The 21,274-nt window shown below is 46.9% G+C and overlaps 1 protein-coding gene across 2 annotated transcripts in view; it reads left to right on the forward strand.

The window, feature by feature from the left end:
• LOC144152664 (uncharacterized) overlaps positions 1 to 21,274 on the forward strand; it is a 163,950-nt gene that overhangs the window by 43,029 nt on the left and 99,647 nt on the right. For both annotated transcript variants that reach the window (XM_077684037.1, XM_077684036.1), the window contains one exon: positions 21,088 to 21,136. In XM_077684037.1, the coding sequence (XP_077540163.1) occupies positions 21,088 to 21,136 (49 nt within the window). The remainder of the gene's footprint in view (positions 1 to 21,087; positions 21,137 to 21,274) is intronic.

Consider the following 21,274-nt stretch of genomic DNA (forward strand, 5'->3'; position numbering starts at 1 on the left):
TGCCCATGCACGTATGGGAGTGGGGTAGGAAGCTGCTGCGGTGATATTTCTAGAGGGAAATATTCGGCTTCCAGAAGCCCTAGGATTTAAGGATAGCACAGAGTGAGTTGACTGCAATGCTGTCGAGGCGACAAAAAGAAGATTAGAATGCTGGTGGATGAAAAGCAGAGAGGGGAATATTGCGCAGGACAGCTACCACCTGTAACAGAAAAAAATATTTTGTGCCTAATATGTTTTCTGTGTCTGCCCTAAGTAGCGCTGGTATTAAACCAAGAGTGTAAAACATAGGTATACTCGTTTCTTGTTGTTGTTATTTTTGGTAAGATGACGCGTCATCACCCCACTACAAAGGGGATACCACTATCAATCACCATCATCATCATCATCATCATCGTGATCATGTAAGGTACACACGCGATATTGCTTCGATGACAACTTCCACTGCCGTTTGTAACTTTTGGTGCGTGACTGCATACACGGTTTCACTTTTCACTCGTAGATTCCACTACGTATATACCATTCGACGCCTTGTAGAATTGCCGTCGTACCAGTGAGTCTAATCCGATTGCCCTCAACTCTCACGCTTCTCGCCCAGCCAGACGAACGCAGCGCTTCGGGAGTCAAGCCGGTTCTAGCCCTCTCGGCGATTGTCCCCTGAACAATAGCTCTCCCGCTGCGTCCAAGAATTAAGGATCATGCGCAGCGAGCAGCAAGAAGCGGACACTGGGTGCAGCTATGGCCGGAGACGCTCTTCGCACGAGAGCGAGCGCTGTTCAGGGCCGCGCATTCGCGCAACCATCGGTCGGCTTGTCGCCTGTTATAACGCCACTCATCGACTTAATTGTCTATCCGCTCCTATTGAACGGTCCGCCGATGAGCGTGCAAATGAGCCCCGCACGAAGTCTGCCATTGTTCGCAGCATGTATACAGCTCCTGTCAAGGATGAGCCACCTCGACGCGTCCACCAAGGGCCGGGGTTATGCATCGCAGCTCGCCGATCGCACTGCTTGAGTGTTAGGCCTGGTTAGGTATTAACGTGCTGGGTCATCTGCGCGTTAAGCATGCAGGAGGCACGTCTGAGCATGCAGATGATCAATGCGGTACCAGAGTTGACGACCCTAACGTATTCTTATTTGTATCGTTGTTGTGTTATTTCTGAGAAGGGAAGCGGGCACAGCGCAATGCTTACACTTGGCTTGTAATGTAATCATCGTCACTCCGACGGCCAATACGTCGTATGAGGAGGCTGAGTGCGAAGAACGAACAGTGCTAGGGACAACGACAAATGTGTGCCACGAGAAGTCGGAGCGAGACTCGATATTACAGCAAAATGCAAGAATTGGCATTCGTTTCTTTTTTTCTTCAGTATTTAGTTCCCTTCGCGAGTGAAGTTAAAGACTGCTTAATTTGAGATACATAATTTTAAAAAATGAGAAGGCATTTCAAGTAAAACTCGATGCAAAAAAAAAAATGGCCGCGTGTCTGCTCCTTTCGTTGCAAATGTCGACGAAAGATGATAGTCGACTGGTGCCTCTGGAAAGTAACTGCCTCCCTTTTCTTTCCCTCTCACCTCTCATGCTATTCCTCTCCCGTCTCGTTCCTCCCAAGATAATACGCTAGAGGTACTCAAGTACTTTAAATGTACTCAAGTCAATTTAAATTTACCGCGTTCCACTGCTTTAAGTGGGGTGCCGCGATGCCAGCGCTGCCGTACGGCGTAGACGCGCGTGGATCGAGGCACCCTACTACAATGTTTATAGAACCACGTTGCCGTACTCCACGAGCGTTCCACGCGGCACATGGAACCTATCTAGTGGAACCTTTCGTTGCTGTTGCCGTTTGATTTTTTAAATGCCGCCAGGTAGCACGGGCAAGAGCAGGCGACGGATTTCTGCAGTTGAGTAGTATTTCATTTGCTATCGCAAAAACCAAGCATCCGTGAATTTTGTAAATAAAGGAACACTGCAAATGTCATTTGCATGTTGATTTTCTGCCTTATATTTGCATAATGTCTTGTTCTTATTCAACAATGTTGGCAAGTGTTAACATTAACACCGGACTTAGGCGTTTAGATTTAGATTAGTTTAGATTAGATTAGTAGCCCAAAAATGGTTATCGTCTTTAATAACTATAGGATCCGTTTGGCGATCCTATCATGAGAATTCTCAATATAAGGCTTGGATATGTTTCACGCGAAGTTTACCTTTGCTTTATAAATACTCTTCGTGGTCCCGCAATCGGCGGCTGCAGAATATTGCTTTTATTTAAAGCTGCTGCGCGTACGAGTCCTCATTTCATTGTTCACTAGAATCACCAACGCACACGCTTCGTACAGTGCGCCGAGAAGTAACGCGACTCTCCCCCTGCGTTGCCTGTAACTCATACCGAAATACGAGACCGTCTCTTTCATTCATTTCGAGCACATATTTCACTTAGCCTTGAACAGACCGAGCTTCTCGCCCAATCCAACTGTCCAGGCGCATGCGCAGACGCGTGTTCTCATATTCAGGCCACCGCGTCCTTTTGATTGCATGAGTACGAATCAGCCACGCGTCACGTTGTCGCTTGTCCGACGGGTTCCCTTTGTACGTTCTGTGGCCGAGGCCGCAAGAAACAGTATAGATTCATTCGTGCGCCGATTGCGCATAATGTCTTTTCGAGGAATAAAAGCTGCCTGGCTGCCTCTGACGGGAATCCTCACGGAGAGGCCTGGCGGGGAAAAAGCAACAGCGTGCACGTAGGGTTTCAGCTAACGAGGCGTTCGAGAATTCTCGGAACTCTGGCTTTTACGTGCGATTGCGCGCAGAAAGAGCGCCCGTATTCGTGCATTCGCTATGGAGGTGTATACAAACGGGCAGATTGGGTCGTACGGTTTGGTGCGCTTCGTTTTCGGGTCGCGCAGTGCCTTGAATGCGACTCGAGTTGCTCAACCAGGTGGCGTCATGTCGGTCGCTCCGGTGCTAGAGTAAATGAAAGTCGTTTTCGTACGCCGCATTCCCTCAAAGAACATAATCGCACTGTATACAAGCGCATGCTTCGAATCCGCTAGCATAGAAGTGTTGCAGTCAGGAGAAAAAGAGAGAAAAAGCTTTCTCTCTCTGTCTCTCTCTCAACAAAAAAGAGAAGAGAAAAACAGGAAGACGTACACGTATTTAATGCACAAGTGGAGCTAACTTTAACTAAGTGCAGCGAGGGCAGGAATGCAATGATCTTAAAGGGACCCTGCAACATTTTTTTCAACTTTTCTTGAAATCTTAAATGCTTGCAGAACGTAGTCACCCAGCACACTCAGTACTTAAATTAGGGGGTCGCAAAGTACCTCAGCCAAACATTACTGCTCTATGCCCATCAGATAACTTGTAAACTCGCTCAACAGATGTTCCTGTCTTCCCCGGTCTTTACGTTCTTCGCCGGTTCGAATTACGTCACTAAGGCTATGTCGCGGCTGTTGGCCGGTTTTCGTTCAGTTGCAGCAATGAACGCTTTTCGATAGCAACTTAAAAAAAAAAAGCCACACAAAGCAGAAATGAAAGGCGTATCTGTCGCGACGAGCAAATCACGCAGTGCCGCTCCGTGCTGGCGATAACTATAGCTTTCGCAGTGGTTCCAGACGCAAAGGAAAGTGTGAAAGCGGTTACCGAAAGTGTTGCAGGGACCCTTTAAACGCACGGAAATTTGAAACTAGCGGTCCCCTGCAACACGGCCGGTAAATGCTTTCACTCTTTCCCTCATGCCTGGAAGCCCTTCGAAGGCTGTAGTTATCGCCAGCACAGGAGAGGCATTGCGTGATTTGCTTATCGCGATAGATTCCTTTCGTGGTGTCTGCTTTGCTTTCGAAGTGGCTATCGAATGCGTTTATTGCCGAAACTAAAAGGGAGCCGGCCAATAGCGGTGATATGCATTGAGTGACCTTATTCAAAGCCCGCAGAGGAATCTTAGACCGATGAAGCTAAAAAATCCTTTGAGCTCGCTTTTAAGTTATTCGACGTGTGTATAGCAGTAATGTTTGTCTGGGTATACTTTGGGACCCACTGATTTCAATGCTGGATTCGCTTGTTGACTACACTCTGAAAGCGTAAAGGATTTTTAAAAAAAGTTGAAAATAATGTTGCAAGCTTGAAAATAGTGGACGAGTTCCAATGCACTTTTCCTTCCCCTTACCCCACTCGATTAGCTTCCCAGAGCTTATACCACCAGGAAAACACTACCTATTTGATTTCATTGAAATTACTCCCCCTCTCCCTTTTTTATATACAGCATGCGAATAAAGGGCATGCGGTGCCAGGTTGCCACGCAGAGTCGCCACGTAAGCAATGCACTACAGCGTATACGCCATGGCCGAGTGGTTGCTTCGGCGCGTTAAACCCCTAAAACGCCAACCATGCAGAGTGCATATTGTGCGATGACCTCCGATTTAGCGAGGATTTTAATAGGCTCCGCATCTAAAGACATTTTCGCGCAACATTTCTTTTTTTTTTTCATATTTGTGCATAGAAACCGTATTGAAGTATTTGTAGGTATATGGCTCGTATGAGTGGCACAGATACTAAGTCAGCTTAAAGGGACACTGAAGTGAATTTGTCAAGCTCCCGTTTTTGCTTGCACTGTGTAGACTGGCTCAAATTAGCACACTTTTCATCGTTTATCCGGTTGACAAATCGGTAATTATTTTACAAAGCGCGAAAGAAGAAAAACTACCATGCGCGATTTGCGGCGGCCTCACAAACTAAGCTGTGACGTTGGGAGGAGGGGGCGCCGTGATTGGACGATGCCCAAGGTTAGCAATCAAACAAGTTTCGGTTTCGGTTTCGGTCTGTAAAACAACATGTTTGACATTCGATGGCGTCGTTGGATGGGCATTCTCAATATCCCAGTAATCATAGTACCGCGCTTCTGTCATGTTGTAGGCTGTAAAATGCATAAGATAAGCCTCCCAGGACGGCTTGGAATCGTAGCATTCACTATCTGAGGCCTACGCAGTGCATGAACGCCCTCCGCGTCCCCGCAGACGCTCAAATGCATGCGCTTTTCCCCCATATTTGGAGCTTGCCTCGCTCATGCCTGTATCGTAAAAAGCGTGTTCGCACCAGGCCAAGGGTCTGTTGATTCTGGCCTGTGCCCACTGCCCGTAAGCAGTCGGTGCTTATGGCAACAGCACGCCAACGAGAACTCGCCAGCGCGGCAGTGCCAGCCTGCGCGAGTTCTATGGACTAGTTCGTGGAGCAATGAACGTTGCGCCTCAAAAAAAGGTGAACTCAGTATAGAAAACATCGGCGAAAAACAAAAAAGTTAACTCATAAAAAAAAAAAGCATGTACCCGCGGCGATTCGAACTTGTGACTGGCAAGACACTTGTGAAGTCATACCTAGCACCTCAGACGACCAGGCCACAGGGTACCGCTTTGGAGATGGAAAAGATAAGGTATATAATGTATAACCAGTTAACACTTTTATTTAGTTTTAGTATTTCAAGCAGCTTAGGTGACTATTTGTTGTATTGCGCTCGTGCAGTAAGCGTCCCCCGAGTTTCCACAATAGCTCACGTCTAGCAATTGCATTTCGTAGACGGGAAAGCGTTCGCAGATGCGTAGTCGTGCTGCTGACCGCTCTGCTTGTTCGCCTAGCGCAAAAAAGTGCTTCTAGTTTTACGCTGTACAGTAAAAATATCAGTTGATTTTATTTCCTTAGTACCTATATTGACCTCGCTCACTCTTCTCCCCCTTCAAGAGGCCTTATATTTTCCTACTGCGTACCAGTCAGCGAAGCGGCGCATGTGCGCTTGTGCAGCGCTTGTGTGAAGCGACCTTGACTTGAAGCTAGATAGTGTACAAACTAACGAAGTAAATAAAGGCGCATTCTTCCATTCCCAAACGTGTTGTGGCTTAGTTTCAACTGATCGAGCGAATTGCGACGACCCGTTGGCGGCCGGCGGACTAAACGGTGGGCCGATTGACTCGGTCGCGGAAGGTCGGCGAGCCGTGCAGTAGCGCAGCCAATTGTCAGCTCCTCTCCTGCTGACGTCACACGAAAACGCCACAGAAAATGGGCGAGCGTAAAGAGAGGAGGACAGCATTTTCGAATTGATTTTTCTACTAAATAAATTCGCGTAAACGCGCACAGAGTGGTCGAAACAGGGCCCAGGGACTCCGGACTACAGTTTGCGCTCGTAATCCCGCATTGTTTACAAATCACTTCAGTGTCCCTTTAAAGGTATACTCCTCAGTCCATGGCCTCCCCTTCAGCTCAACGCAAAGCACTAGTGGCGTTATTTAAATACTGGACGAGATCGGCGTAACTGAAATGATTTAGGACACTACCGAGATCGTGACGTTGATCGAACTGGTCACACAAACTGTATGACGTCTGTTTTTTTTTTTTACTTCTTTTCTCTATCTTCTGCCCTGTTACCTACAGGGCCTTTTCTACACTCCCCTACCCATTCCCTCGCCGAGTAGCATGTCAGCGTTGAAATTCTGGCAAACCTTTCGGCTTTCTTTTATAATAAAGAGCTCTCTCTCTCTCTCTCTCTCTCTCTCTCTCTCTCTCTCTCTCTCTCTCTCTCTCTCTCTCTCTCTCTCTCTCTCTCTCTCTCTCTCTCTCTCTCTCTCTCAGATATGGTCGCCTATTTTTGTCACAAACAACGAGTTACGGGGGCAAGGGGGAGCAAACAAGATTCTGCGATGGCAAAAAAAAAAAAAAAAAAAGGAAAGTGGAGTCGCCATTTATTCTCATGCTTTCAATAGTACATCCACTATTAGTTCGAAGTTTGCGATAAGATTGGTGTCGTCGTTATCGGAACAAAACAGTCTTTTCAATGAACCAAACTTGTCTTCTGTCTTCATGGCCCCTTTAACACGGACAGGTCACTGCCCTACGAGCGTTTGCCTTGTCTAAATATATTTTTCCGTTTCCCGGCGATCGTTTTTCGCCGTCCACGAACAGTATATATATTCCATACGTCTACCACCCATAAGTACGAGTAACTACTGGCAACTATTACCTAAACCCAGCAACGTGTAGCCGCAATGCCTTTGGTCTATTAGAACATGTTTGTTGCATTATGCATTTCGTCTCTAGCACTTCCGAAGTTTTCGTCATCCCAGTCTAAAATGACAACAGGAATACCGCAGAAGCCTAACAAGAATTACTGTCGTACGACAAAAACTTTGTTGTGACGACAGAAGCCCTCTTGTTGCGACAAAGCCATCTGTTGTTACGACAAACATGTATGTCGTAACGACAAAGTTAATTTTCTCAACGACAGACATTCGTGTAGTCACAACAGAACTGCCTGTCGCTACGACAGCCATCATGCTGTCGTGACATAGCCAGCTGCCAGAATCATGATATAACAATGCAAGACGACAGTACGACGCGGAAAAACACTGAACTACAGGAATTTTTCCTGTCGGGGTAGAACCTTCGCAAAAGCGGGACTCGTTCCTTTTGATGGTTGGAAGTCCGTGGACCTGCGTGCACGCATAAGTTCGTCCCCTATATACTCTTTTTTATTCTATGCTATTCTTTTCCCATATCACCCCCTCCCCCACTCCACTGCGTTGCATGCAGTTGTACCTGCGGCTGGGTATAAAAATTAGTGCTGTTCTATTCTGTGAAGATGGATGACCTGCGAAGCTGTACGCAGTCGACGGAGGGCACTCCCTAGTCATTAAGCTGAATGAAACTTGGAAGGACTCGAGCTTTATTCTAGTGAAGAAACATGGGGCTGTCTGTTTCCCTCCCCCGCTGTAGGTATCTTACTGTCTGTGTAACGCACAACCCAATCCGCTCTACCAGGGAAGACACCAGATAGGTCGCATTCTGCTGTTTGACGTCCACGTGTAAGCCAGCACAACGGACATGTCATCAGTGATGGCATGAAAGCTCTGGCTTCGCGTGCACGCCCGCCCCTCCCCCCCCCCCTTTTCTTCTTTCCCATCCCCGCACGTGCACGCATAAATCGGACGCCGCTTATGTGCGTGTGCTTAAAATTGAAAGACACCGGCAAACAATACTTTTGAAAGACTGGTCGGCGCTGGCGAAAAGGAATGGCGGTGCGGCGCCGTTTAAAGCGGCTTCACCGGAATTGAAACTGGAGGGCTTAATCACATACTGCTTCGGAGTTAAATATCCGTAGTGCATCCTTCCATTCTCATTTCCTTCTGAACCAATAAACAACAACAACAACAACCACAACAACAACACGCGTAACGGAGTGGCCGCCGCCGGGGCGCCCCGGTGGTGTGCGCGCGTCTGAACTGGAAGACACAGGTAGAAGTGTCGCTCTAGGAGCCCCTCAAGGTGAAGACTGCTCTGGTCGCTCAGTCAGCAAGGAGGTGGCGTGGGGGCCCACCGCTCCACTTAGTCGGGGAGACAGCTGATGGACGGGTTGATTTCATGTCCACCTGCCATCGCCTTCTCAGCCGCGAACGTCCCCTCCCTCCCTTCAACCGTCCCTTCATTGCTTACAACAAAACCTGATAGTACCTGTACTCAGTGAATTCCGAGTTCTCGGGAAAAAGTGTAATCACTCAGTCCGACGAAACATTTTACAAGACACACGTGATACTCGATGTGTTATGTGCGAAAGCATATGAGTGGGTGAGTATGGTGAGGCCGCAGCCCATGGCAATTGGAGTATTGGCCGCCGTACAGTAGCCGCTATCGACACAAGCCAATCCCTTTGATTGGGCATTCAAGGATTGTGGGGAGGTATGTTGACGTCAAATGGGAATCAGTGAACCTGCCGTGAGCTTCTGACGGTAGCTGCCATCATCACTATCCAATTCCCTTGAATTAGCATGTAAAAATGTCCTGGGGCCTGTATTCAGCCTTCACGTAGGTAACTTTGACGTTGAGGCTATCTTAGCGCCAAGCAACGTCAAACACGTTATACGTAAAGCTCCGCGGGCATTGCATTCCTAACCATTCGTATGTGGATCATCTTCGTAACGATTTGAAGATCGGCCCGGCGCTCCGACTGTGATCCGGCTTCCTTTTTTTTTTTTTTTTTTTTTTTTGTCACTCCGGCTGCGGAAGCCTGCTGCTCGGCGTTTCTCGCATTGCTTTTCTCACCATGCCATCTATGCTTTGCTTTCTTCCTCTGTCTCAGTCGTCGCAATTATGCTCGCTGCGCGGCGACATTGGCTGCCCGTCGCCGTCGTTCTCATTGCATCTCATTTTGCCGCGTATACTAAGCCCTGCAGCCGCTTCACACTTCAATCTATACACTTTGCATCAACGCGTGCAAGGGGAACGCTGCCGGCCAGATTTCTTCCATGTCATCTCAATCTCTAGACTCCGATCAGTACTTGTTAGCGGTGCCCTTTGCCACTCATCGGCACAGAACGCATTCAAGGCAACGTGGTCAAGCGGTTGGATTTGCCACGCTGAAAGGGTCATCTCGTTTGAGGAAAGGTGGGCTTCATTGCGAAGCGGGAACGCAACTTATCTCGACATATTCATGTATACGCTCGATAGTGGTCTCCCCTTGACTCTCACATCGGTTTACGGGCCATCACGACGCGTTTTCGAGCATGCGTTCGGGTAATTGTCCATCTCGCGGTCGCTTAATTGATGGCCTGTTCTTCCGCTTATTTTATTCGCGTCGCCAGTGCACGTGCCTCCAACAAGCCACTCGCTCGGTTGTTTACCTGCCGGCTCAGCCAGTCAGAAGGTTAATTCTCGCATTTTATGAGGTCCATATGACCACCTCAAAGAAATGTTAGTTGTGGTGAAACGTGGGAGACTACGGTACTTCAGGGGCAACATATAGGAACAAATATAGCTAACTAAAATGCAGGTGTTTTTTTAAAGAGCGCATGTGGTAACTACGGTTATTCCTTCCACAATTTTACCTAATATGAACACGTGCACTCGCAAATAGTGTTCCTTTGCCTTAAAAATCTACCTCCAAATGTGGCATGTGTTACTGTTATAGCCTGCTGTTAAAATGTAGTGATGAGTTAAGATAGGTTTCCCTTTGCCCTCGTAAACCACGCTCGTGCCCACACGCACACCCACACACACGCACACAACTGTAGAGCACCGTAGAACTGCGCGGTAAAACAGTTCGTAGAACTGTACAACTGTAGAAGGCGGCGTAGAACACCGATCCGGTGCGGAGTTCAATAAACATGTCAACATGACCTGTCTAAGTAATGCCGTGCACATAGGCACCGAAACTTTCATCCTCAAGTTGATTTTCTATATCTCAAAGCATGTTTCTGTCATTTTTGGTGAGGCGATTTGCCAAAAAAGGTAAAAGCAAAGATGACGGCGATTTAAAATAAATGAAAAAGCTTCCCACAATGTAGCGGTAAAAGTAAAAACTGTACAGGATGCAACTGTATCCTCCTATTCATTTTGGGTCGCTTTTCCTGGGCACATGTAGCCACTTCGCCAAGGAGGAAGTCTTCTTCGATTGAATTGATGTACCATCTATACGCACGCAGCGTTTCGTATATTTTCCTTTTTCCGTTGTTACGCAACGGAAAACGCAGTATACAAGAAACATCCTTCGTAATCTGCGCTGAGGTGGTGGCAAAACATGTGAACCTTGACAAACATAAGAGAAAAATTTTCGAAACTTAAAAAATTTCTCACCATATATATACAGCTCATAAAAATGGCAACAAAACGCAACCGCTGCTACTCTACCTATAGTTAGCGTTGTAGAAAGGCACTTTCAATGCATGGTGATGGCTCCGCAGAGGTGGGGCGCGCTCGAGGCGCAAATCTTTTTTAAACATGTAACTTGTCTGCATGTAGGAAACATTTCGCGCGGAATTACATCCACGGCTCACTCACAACATCGGATTATACTGCCGTGTTCTCTGCACCTCTTCTACCATGCCGTTCCACGTATACAGTATACCCTTGAGACCGTTGTGCTGTCACAAATCGCTTCGCTGTCCCACTGAAAGCTCACGCCCAGCGCGGCGACAGACTGCGAAATCCTCCAGACAGCAGCCCTGCAGTTCCGACGTCGTGCGCAACACGGGCGCACAAACCATTCCACCCTTTCCACCATAGCCACGCATAAATGAAGCGGAGCGCAGGCGTTACATCCACGCACGGAACTCACAATGAGCGATCAAAATGCCATTAAACGGCGCGAGGAATAATGCAACACGCTTCGACGGACTCATTCATTCCCCGGTGTCCCGGCTTCGTGGCAGGGTATCGCCCACGAAACGTGTATACGCAATACTCAAATCGACGAACGAAGAGGCAAAAAGGGAGCAAAAAGGAATAAATAGGGTGTATATAAGAAAAGAGCAAAAGAAAAAGTAAAAAGGTAAAAAGGGAGTAAATACTTTACTCGGTAAATAGGAGTTCTGCTCAGGAAACCCGTGTTTCGTTTGTAGCCGTGGACGCTTTTCTTTCATTTAACGTGCTTCGGGGGGTAAGGTGTATGTATAAGGCGATTCGGGGGCGTAAACGTTGCTTGCGAGGCCCCGTCGGCTCGCGTGTGAGAAGCAGACCTTACGCAGTCCGTGCGAGCGCGCGGACCTTGAGCCCAATAACAACGGGACTCGGAGGGCGGCGGACTCCGTTCAGGTCGGCCCTCGTAGCAGCAGGTTTGTTGGCGGCGTGGCTGCGGATTTTCCTCGCGCAAAGCTGGCGTTCAATTTGTAGAGATGGTGCGGGATTACAGGGGATCTGGGAACGAGGTATACGACGCTCAGCGAAGTCAAGCCGATGGGAGGTCGGCGGTTGTTGTGCGAGGCGAAAGGCTGCCAGAGGCAATCTTCTTGCGCCGCCGTTGTTTTATCCGTCCGAAAATTGCCGTGGGGTGTATTTTGCTCCCTTTGTGTCTGAAATCGTCGCTGATCTCAAGGTCAACTATTTCAGAGCTCGGGTTTATGCGATGTTGCGGGTAATTTTGAGAAGTGGTACGCGGGTAGCAATCTGTATGATGCTGTGTGCAAGGTATACATGCGTGCAAAGTACATCTGGTTCGGTCGATGGCTCAGCAATTGGGTCAGCCCGCTTCAGGCCGAATAAACTAAGCTAGTGATATCAGCGTCAACTATATATTGCAGAGCTTTGGTTTATGTAATATTTTCATTTATATGTGTATGCACAGTAACAAACGATGCCCTCCACAAGGTTTATGTTTGGGCATCTGCAATCGTTGTTTTATAGAGCTCCGGAGAGAAAAAAAAAAGATAATGTCGGAAATTACCGGGTCGGCCCTAACCGGGTCCAGCAAAGTAAAACGAAATGACAGTACTGCTGACATGCTTTGTATATTTTTAAGCTTTAGCATCATAGCCTCTGTACATCTCCCCAGTCTTCCTCACAATCACTCGTGTGCTCAGCGAATATTAAAAACTTCTACTTTGAAAAGAAGCTTGTTTTTTTTTTTTTTTTTTTACAAACTAGATCCTAAGTTGTCTGTTATGCGCTTGCATGGTGTCCAATACCTACCCGCACCGTTCCTTCACCCGATGCTGATTATATCGCGTAGCTAAAGCCAATTTTCTTTTCATTCACAACGTGCCGAAACCGGGATGCTGGTAGTTGAGGTTCGCGCGAAGAGAAACACGAACAGAAAATGGCTCCAGGCCACGCGGTATACGCCGTGCGAACAGCGCAAGAGGAAGTAATTATACGCCTCTGAGTGCCAACACGGAGTGGGGACTGCTACGACGCAACGGTAAATGTGCTGGGGCAACGTGTCGCTGTTTGGGTTAGCAATGCTGTCCGGCCGTTTCTCCGTTAATCGCGGCGCCGAACAAGTATCTATAACACAGGAAAAAAAAAAAAAAAAAGGCGCGGTGTAGAAATACTGCACGTCCTTAAGCAGTTTTTTTCCCGTTTTCTTTCTGCTCTCCCGCTTTCGTTCGAAGCACGAGAAGGGCCGTGCACGTTTCCTTCGGAATTTCTTGGCAGAGTATCAGGGAATACGCCCTTCTCTGGCGGTCTACCGGCATGCCTGCCTCCTCCTCCTCCTCCTCCTCCCCTCCGCATAAACGTGTCCTACCGGACGCTGTTGGTCGTACTTGCGTGACTACTCCCGAGCGCTCTATTTTTATCGAGCCTGGTATACGAAAACGTCCTTTTCCGCCGGCTATTTGGCCGTGTCTCGGAAAGGTGCTGCCCCCTCAGTCACGTTCTGTACGCATTCGAGACTGTCGAGATTCCTATTTCAAGTGTGTCTTTGTTTTCAATGTTTTTGGTTTGATCTCCTTATCGCCTGCAAGCTCCTAATGACTTGAGTCTTTTATCTCTCTCGGAAAGGCCGTCTTATGTGCTTTAGTCGTGTCAGTGGCTAATTGCTATCCGAGATGTTTCGGTGCGGGCTCCAAAGGAGGGCGCTTTGTGACCTGCCTTGTTCTCACTTCCTTGTGAACACTGCAGGAAAGACATTGGCGCTCATACAAGCAGTCACTGCCTGCATTCGATCAGTCTATCAGCAAGGACGAATTGAGTTTATAGCGGGTCAGGAATGACCGAGAAATGTTTGAGTAGACAAACGTCCTGGCTATGTGGTTAATGCGTCGCGTTTGTGTGCACGAGGTCGCGTATTTGAGTCCATGCCACTGGAGGCTGTGTTCCTAATTTAGGCGAAGGCCAAAAATGGTCGTGCGTAAGAGGATTGGACGCGCGTTAAGCAAGCCCTCCTCCCGCCTTCCAAACGCCGTTAATGGAGCACGGAGAGTTGTAGTTTCGCCTCTTTAAACCACGGTTTTGAACTTTCTGATGGCTTACTGTAGTTATACAGCAGAGCTGTCAACGCTACGCGTCCCGGATTCGCGTGTGACCATCGTCGTTTCAGGAAAGAAAATTTCAGAAAGTTTCATGTGGTTATTGCCGGATAAATGCTTATGCCGCCCGGCTTTACATCAAGCCCCTTTAAAGTCGGCTTCAGCGCTGTAAAGATGTATTGCAGGAAAGACATCCTCAGAAACAAAAAAAAAAATCAGGCAAGCTTGCACTCAAACGCAAGACTTGAATAGCGAAGCTATTGTCCGTGAGCATTGCCGAAAACATAGTTAATTTTCAGGATCATTGTTTATTTGCATGTTGCGGTGTTAGCAGACGTCGCCATGTGCATCGAAGAGGTCGTCGTCTTCATCGCGGCGAGTGGTGGATGCAAAGTTCTCTTCAGCATTGTAGGCTTCTACCAACTGGCGAAGCTTGCACAAGTCTCGCAAGGCTTGAACCACAGCAAGGCTGCAGGATTTCTTTATACGTGAGCACTGAAGGACACATCACCACGCATTTGTACAAGTTTTAAATTGTTTATTTACATGTTCCATCATTGTTTTGCACAGTGCTAGTCGTGATATACATCTATAACGTCGTGTTCCTCTTACCAAGCATTACAGGGGCGGTAGCGCTTGATGACAACACTGGAGGGTTTTTTTTTTTTTTTTTTTTTGAGCCATTGCGCGAGCCTGGGACTCGGCGGTCGCCGCTAGGCACGCGCTCACGAGGGCTCGGCATTTTCACGCTCGTTGTGGTTTTTGCCAGTATTTTTATTTTTGCTAAAGGCACTGCGCGTGCTAGAAACGGTCGGCGGTCGCCGAGAACCACGCACTCACGCGCGTTCCGCATTTTCCTTTTTTTTGTGTGTGTGTGTGCAACGGCTCCGGTGTATTTATAAGCAGTTTTGTATCAAAGCAAGAATTATCTAGGTCACCCTGTTACAGTCAGCCTCACTATTAGGCACAGATGCACTGCTAGGGAAAAGAGCAATATAAGGGGTCTTGCATAAAATATATCAAAGCACAAAAGCCTGTTTATAGCATTTTCGAATGTGGAGAAAGTGTAAAAGACCCGTGCCACACGTACACGAAAAATGTCATTAAGTGCTTAATGCCTTAACTTTTAATGCCATTAATTCGCTGCTACATGCAAAAATCTAATGCCGTTCGCTCTAATGTCATTTTGGTTTAAGGAGTTCCACACAACTCATTTACCTTCACGAACACCTTAAATCTCACCTACCCTCGAACGCGATGAGCACCAAATGAAACCAACGAAACTCTCAGCACCAGATTGTTGACGCGGAAACGTAGCTAAACTTCGAAATAATGCGATTTTTTGTGCACCCTTGGTGCCAAAGTTTTGAAGAAGACGCAGTTCACAAAAACAGCGGCAAAAGGCAAAACATCGCGTCACTCGTCGTGCTAAATTTTCCGGATTTGGCTACCACTGGCAGGCGATGGCAGCTGATGAAGCCACTTTTAGAAATGGCTCACACCATTTTTAAGAAAACACTGCTTCTCATAACGTTTTCTTTCACAAAAAAAAAACATTTGTAACCCTTGTAAGATGTTCTTCTAAAATATGAGTAAATTTCTCTTTTTGGTCAAGATCACCATCATGCCTAACACAATTTAATGCCTTTGCGGTTTCGCGTGTAGCACGGCCCGACCAGTTAATGTCATTTGGTATCTTAAGGCCTTCAGCACTTAATGTCATTTTTTGTGTACGTATGGCACGGGTATAACGCACCAAGTGTTGCAGGCGAACATACGGGTCTTCTCGTTGACTCCGAAATGCTTGAGAATTTTTTTAAACATCGGCAGGTAACACGACATTTCATCTGTTTAGGATAGGGGCTGATATTCTTTCCGTAAAGAGAGTCTACGGCATGCAGGATGGCCAGATGCGGCTGAGCTAACAAGCTAATAATCGCTGAAGCCCAAAACAGGTGGGAGTTCTAGAAATGCTCAAAACCTTGAAAAAGTTTCAATAAATATAATTAAACCATGGTTTCTCAAAGTGGGTTCCGCGGAACCTAGGGGTTCCGCAGGCCCCTCCTCAGGGTTCCGCGAGCCACTGATAAATTTTCCCTGGTTCCGCAGTCGCAAAGTCTTATATGGTGAACTTGAGGTGCGATCGATCTAAGGAACCTCCATTACTCACGCCCGAGTGTCAGTAAGCACATCTCGGCGCATAACAGAAACGCGCGAGCTGCGCAATAAATCTCGCCGGCAGCTTGTAGCCAGCCAGACTCCGAAAACGGGCCTCGTGGTTAAACTATTGCAGTTCAATCTCGGCCTTATATTACCCCCATGCGCATTTCTCCTGTTTGGAGATAGGTGCCGCTAGCGTACGCATTCGCGTAAAGTCGACGACAAAAAAAAAAACGATACCCTTGCTTGCTTTTGAATTTATTGCACGTTAATGCAGCATGAACGGAATGAAAAATGGCGGAAGGGGGTTCCTTGGCACTTAACGGAACTTAGCAAGGTTCCCTGGGACCAACATGCTTGAGAACCCCTGAATTAAACAAACACTACATGGCCATCCCAAGACCATTTCTTTTTCTTGATTTGAGCTATTATATCTTCTACTCGAGTTTTCTCTGTGATCCACGATGCGTCCTGCAGTGGATCTAAATATGACGACGACGACGACGACGACGACGACGACGACGACGACGACGATGATGATGATGATGAAACAAACCATCGCCCCAATATGATTGGATAATTAGCGAGTAACATTACTTCTGCATCGTAAAGATGTAATAAAACTGTAAACGAAAGCACCTATTTGAATTTTCTTGTAAATACCTCCCACGGTTCTCAGTGCATGTTTCTGAGTTTTTTTAAAATCACGCCAATGCAGGATTTCCTTCATTTCTGATTCTACAACGTATGTTTTGCTTTTTACCCCAGCTACACACATTTATTGTCGTACATGTCCTGCTCATCTGGAAAATCCTCGGCTTTTATTTCGCCTGAATGATGCAGGTTATTCGAATCGAAAAATAGCAAATTATTTGTGGTCGGTTGACAGTCCCACCAGTAGGCACCTCTGAACTTGAGGTCATAGCTTGACTGAACTTGAGGCACTCGGGTGCCCCTAAATATGGGGTTCCCCAGTCTGTTTTCCATCGCGGGATTTGACGATGTTCCTGCCTGAGAACACGCGCTCAACGTGGGCGCTGCTGACAGCGACGCCAACAACGACAGAGCGAACTGCTTTTTTTTCCTTGAAACAGCTTTCACCAATTGAATACGTCCACTCTAACACATCTACCCAGAACGTGGCGAGCACATACAATAGCAATATTCCCACACACACACACACACGCGAATATTCCCTAACGAAGCGACAAGCGGCTGACAAAATATACAAGCGAATTTGTGAGTAAAAGAAACACAAATGCGCATATAATAGCGGAACTTGCCACCCTGACTGCATTCAATCCTTGCCTTTTGCTGTTTCTCGTGAAGAGAAAGGGTCGCGCTCCTCTTTCCTTCGCCCCTTAAGTGAGAAGGAGGAGGAGAAGGAGGGCATGAATAAACTTTATTTGCATTCCCAAGCGCAGCAGAAACATACTAGAGCACTAGAGAAGACGACACCCACCGCCCCACCCGAAGCTAACCAAAGAAGAAGCCACACAATTCCGGAGACTGCAGACAAATTCATTCCCGCATGCCACACAGTTGTCCAATACGCACCCCACGCTCTTCAGCTACGACTGCAGCTTCTGCTCTGGGACGCCCAACACCCTGTAATACATGGTGTGAGAGTGTAAAGGCGTCACCGAAGTACCTGAATTCATCGCACCGACACCGGAGCAGTTGGAGTTCCTGCTGACAAGAGATGTCCTCGAAAACCAGCGTGGCCTGGTGACCAAGGCCATTCGAGCTGCAGCTGGCCATGGCATCCCGGACAAGGGACGCCACCCATCATGGATGACCGACAACCATCCCACGCTCCTTTCTTCCCGTTCAATGGGAGCAATACATGTTTTTTGCCTCCTTCTGCAGTGTAAATTTAGGGGCGGGTGGTGACCATTGGACAGCCACTCCCTCGTTTGCCCTTCAGATGCGTGTATATAAGTTTGGCGTCAACTTTGGTGCAATTATTTGTCCCAGCTTCTGACGCAAACCCCGTGGGAAACATCAGGCACGTTCTACCGAGTACCGAACCTTAAAGACTTCACGAAACTGCTTGCGGGTTCACGAAGGGGCCATCAAGACACAGTGCAAATTCTTGTTCTTTAAAAATATCTGATGGAGGCGAAAAGCAAAAACGCCCGTGTGTACGAGATTTCGGCGCACGTTAAAGATCCCCAGGTGGTCAAAATTAATCCGGAGCCCTCCACCACGGCGCGCCTCATCGCCTGCGTTGCGTCGGCGCGTTAAACCCCACAATCAATCAAATCTTTAAAAATACCACTTTGTCCAAATAATAATGATACCGTTGTAACCGCAAACTTAATACAAATAATGTAGATATTAAGGGAGACAAGGAAGCTGTGGCGACTTACCAGCCGCTTTTTTGCCGCGTCTATATGACGTCACAGGATCTTGTTTGTGCAGTTGGCGGCAGTTATAGCCGCTGGCAAGAGCCATGACAGTACCACTGTCCTGGTGCCTTTGGTTTTGATTTGATTTGATTGATTGATTGATTGATTGATTGATTGATTGATTGATTGATTGATTGATTGATTGATTGATTGATTGATTGATTGATTGATTGATTGATTGATTGATTGATTGATTGTAGGGTTTAACGCGCGGACGCTACGCAGGCGCTGAGGCGCGCCGTAGTGGAGGGCTCCGGATTAGTTTTGATTAGCTGGGGATCTTTAACGTGCGCCTAAATCTCGTACACACGGGCGTTTTCGCTTTTTGCCTCCATTAAAAAAGCGGCCGCCGCGGCCGAGAAACGAACCCGTGTCCTTAGCAGCCCAACGCCTCAACCATTGAGCCACCGCTTCGGGTCCTGGTTTTGTTTGATCGTACTAACACACTGGTAACTCTGTCTTTTCTGTTCCCGTATAGCGTCATGCTAACTAAAAATATTGACAAACTGCAAAGCTTTTCAATATTTTGTAGTATTTAGGGGGAGTTATCAAAGGCTCGTTTTTTCCTTTTTAAATTTTAAACAAGTTTGCACACGTAATAAGACTTGCAGAAGCTAAAACATTACTAGGTATATGTCTTTGATTTATGAAAGTTTTAAACAGTTCTGATTCTTTTATTGTTTTTAATTTTTTTGTGTTTTAAAGTTATACCATTTATGCTCTCCAGCTCGCGCGGCTTCTCCGGAAATTGTTTTTGCCCCGCGTCGTATATCGGTTGCGCATTACAGGTGTACGCCGTCATTTATCACATGCAGATCAATCTCAAAAAACATTTTTTAGTGACATAAGCGATAACTAATAATAACAGGTCTATTTCGGGTGCACGATTCGCAAGGAAACACGAAGACGCTGAGAAAGAGAACGAGAAAATACCTCCAACAGCCACGCACCTGGCCCCGTCTGCAACCTCCCCGACAGGCTCGTTAATGGGGAACGAGTTTTTATTTCGTCTTCCATTCCGCATGCAGATCAGCCGGCGAGATTCCGAGATTCGCGCCATGGATAGGTTCTCTGAAAGCTCGCGCGGGCGCGCCTTGATCAAGGCTCGTAATATCCGAACTGATCCTTTTCTGCCACGCAGGGCTCATATAAACGCCTCCGTGTATGCGAGCTTGTCAAGGAGATGCAGGCACGAGTTGCACGTCTAACGACCATGCAGTTCTCTCGATATGCTACGCGACACCCCTGATCTACAGGTGATACGGACTGTGTACCTTCTGCGAGGGCATTAAAGGGTTGGCAAGGTGGTCGGTAGCGGCGCCGCTGCGCTGCTATATTTGCGCACCCCGCTGAAAGCCCGAAGGAGACCTGTGTAACAAAATTAAAAACGCGCAAATGACTCCGCGGCTTTATCGTTAATCTTCCTTGAACCTGCGGCCTTGCGAAGTTTTCGAATGAGGGAACGAGTTCTACAGAGTGCGGGCGTAAAAACTTTATCGCCTTTAACATTTCATTTACCTTTTTTTTTTCAGTTGTCTGCTTGTATTTTTTCTAATCTGGGGTCGTGTAAAACTGCCAGCGAAAGAAAACAAAATGCCCCGTTGAGCACCTTGTACGCTCTACGATTTCGCATTACGACTACACGTGACTGATTTGCGCAGATATTGGCTCCACACTTTCGAAATGAACAAAAAAAAGAAGAAAAATACAAGAATACTACGACCAGGTTGTGGTGCTGGAAATTTCATCATCACAAGAATTAATTTGCAAATAATTGTGAGAGCTTCATATGAAGTTTTCAAGTCGATGATGTGTACAGATTGGCAATCATCTGTCGATTGTCTATTCGTCCATTGTGAATTGTTTTCTTTTGCAGCGACCACAACGCCATCTCATATCCATTTATGATCGATATTGTTTACTCGAGCGCTAACTTGGGCGAGTTGGTTAAAAGGGACCCGAAACGCGTTTTGAGCATGGTGCAGAGGCTCGCGCAATAGGGAGGATACGTGGTCAAGAACATCTGAGCCGAATATTGTTTTTTTTTTTTTTTCGAACAGCAGGGACCTCACAATAACGGTACAAAGTTCGCCCCCTCTACGTCGGATTTCTTTTTGATTCCCGCCATTTTTTTCGTCTGGTGTTAAAGCTTCATCGCCACCGCATGCTTGTGGTCAATATTTTTCGTATGCTTCCCAAAACTTTAAACGTCGTTCTTTCATCGACTGCTCTCCGTCAATGCCGGCATGTTTCCCTTATTAATTTTGCCAGCAGCACGCTTACGCGATATTGCTTTTGTCCATGCTTATCTTTTCTTGTTAAAGAAGATTTCCACCCAAAAGGATAAGCTGGCGGCTAGTCATGTCTGGTTTACAGCAGTTAGCCGCTTAATACTTATTTTGATTGATTGATTGATTGATTGATTGATTGATTGACTGATTGATTGATTGACCGATTGATTTATTGATTTCTTGATTGATTGATTGAGTGAGTGAGTGAGTGATTGATTTCTTGATTGATTGATTGATTGATTGATTGATTGATTGATTGATTGATTGATTGATTGATTGATTGATTGATTGATTGATTGATTGATTGATTGAGGGTTTTAACGAGCCGACACTTCACAGGCGATAAGGCGCGCCGTAATGGAGAGCTGTGGATTAATTTTGATCACCCGGGGTTCTTAATACTGATTTTAAATGTTGGGCAGGTGAAGTGCACACTGCAGTTAGCTATTATGGGCATCTGTCATGCAAAGTACGCATCCTAACTGTGCGCTGTTATCTTGTCTTCTCGCAGGGTTCTAACCGAAGTCGTCACCAACAGATGGCGCCGAAAAGGACGCAAGGTAAGATTCCAGAGTCTGGGTTTACTTTTCTTCCGGACTTGGCGACTAGCGCATGCGTCAACACTAGACAAACGAAAAGAGGGTGCCCTGGGGGATAGATGTGGCTAAAACAAGGTTATATGCACGCTGCTATAAAAT

The sequence above is a fragment of the Haemaphysalis longicornis genome, unplaced genomic scaffold (genome assembly GCF_048455015.1).
Source record: "Haemaphysalis longicornis isolate Haplotype H1 unplaced genomic scaffold, Haemaphysalis longicornis Haplotype H1 scaffold_9, whole genome shotgun sequence".
NCBI lineage: Eukaryota > Metazoa > Arthropoda > Arachnida > Ixodida > Ixodidae > Haemaphysalis > Haemaphysalis longicornis.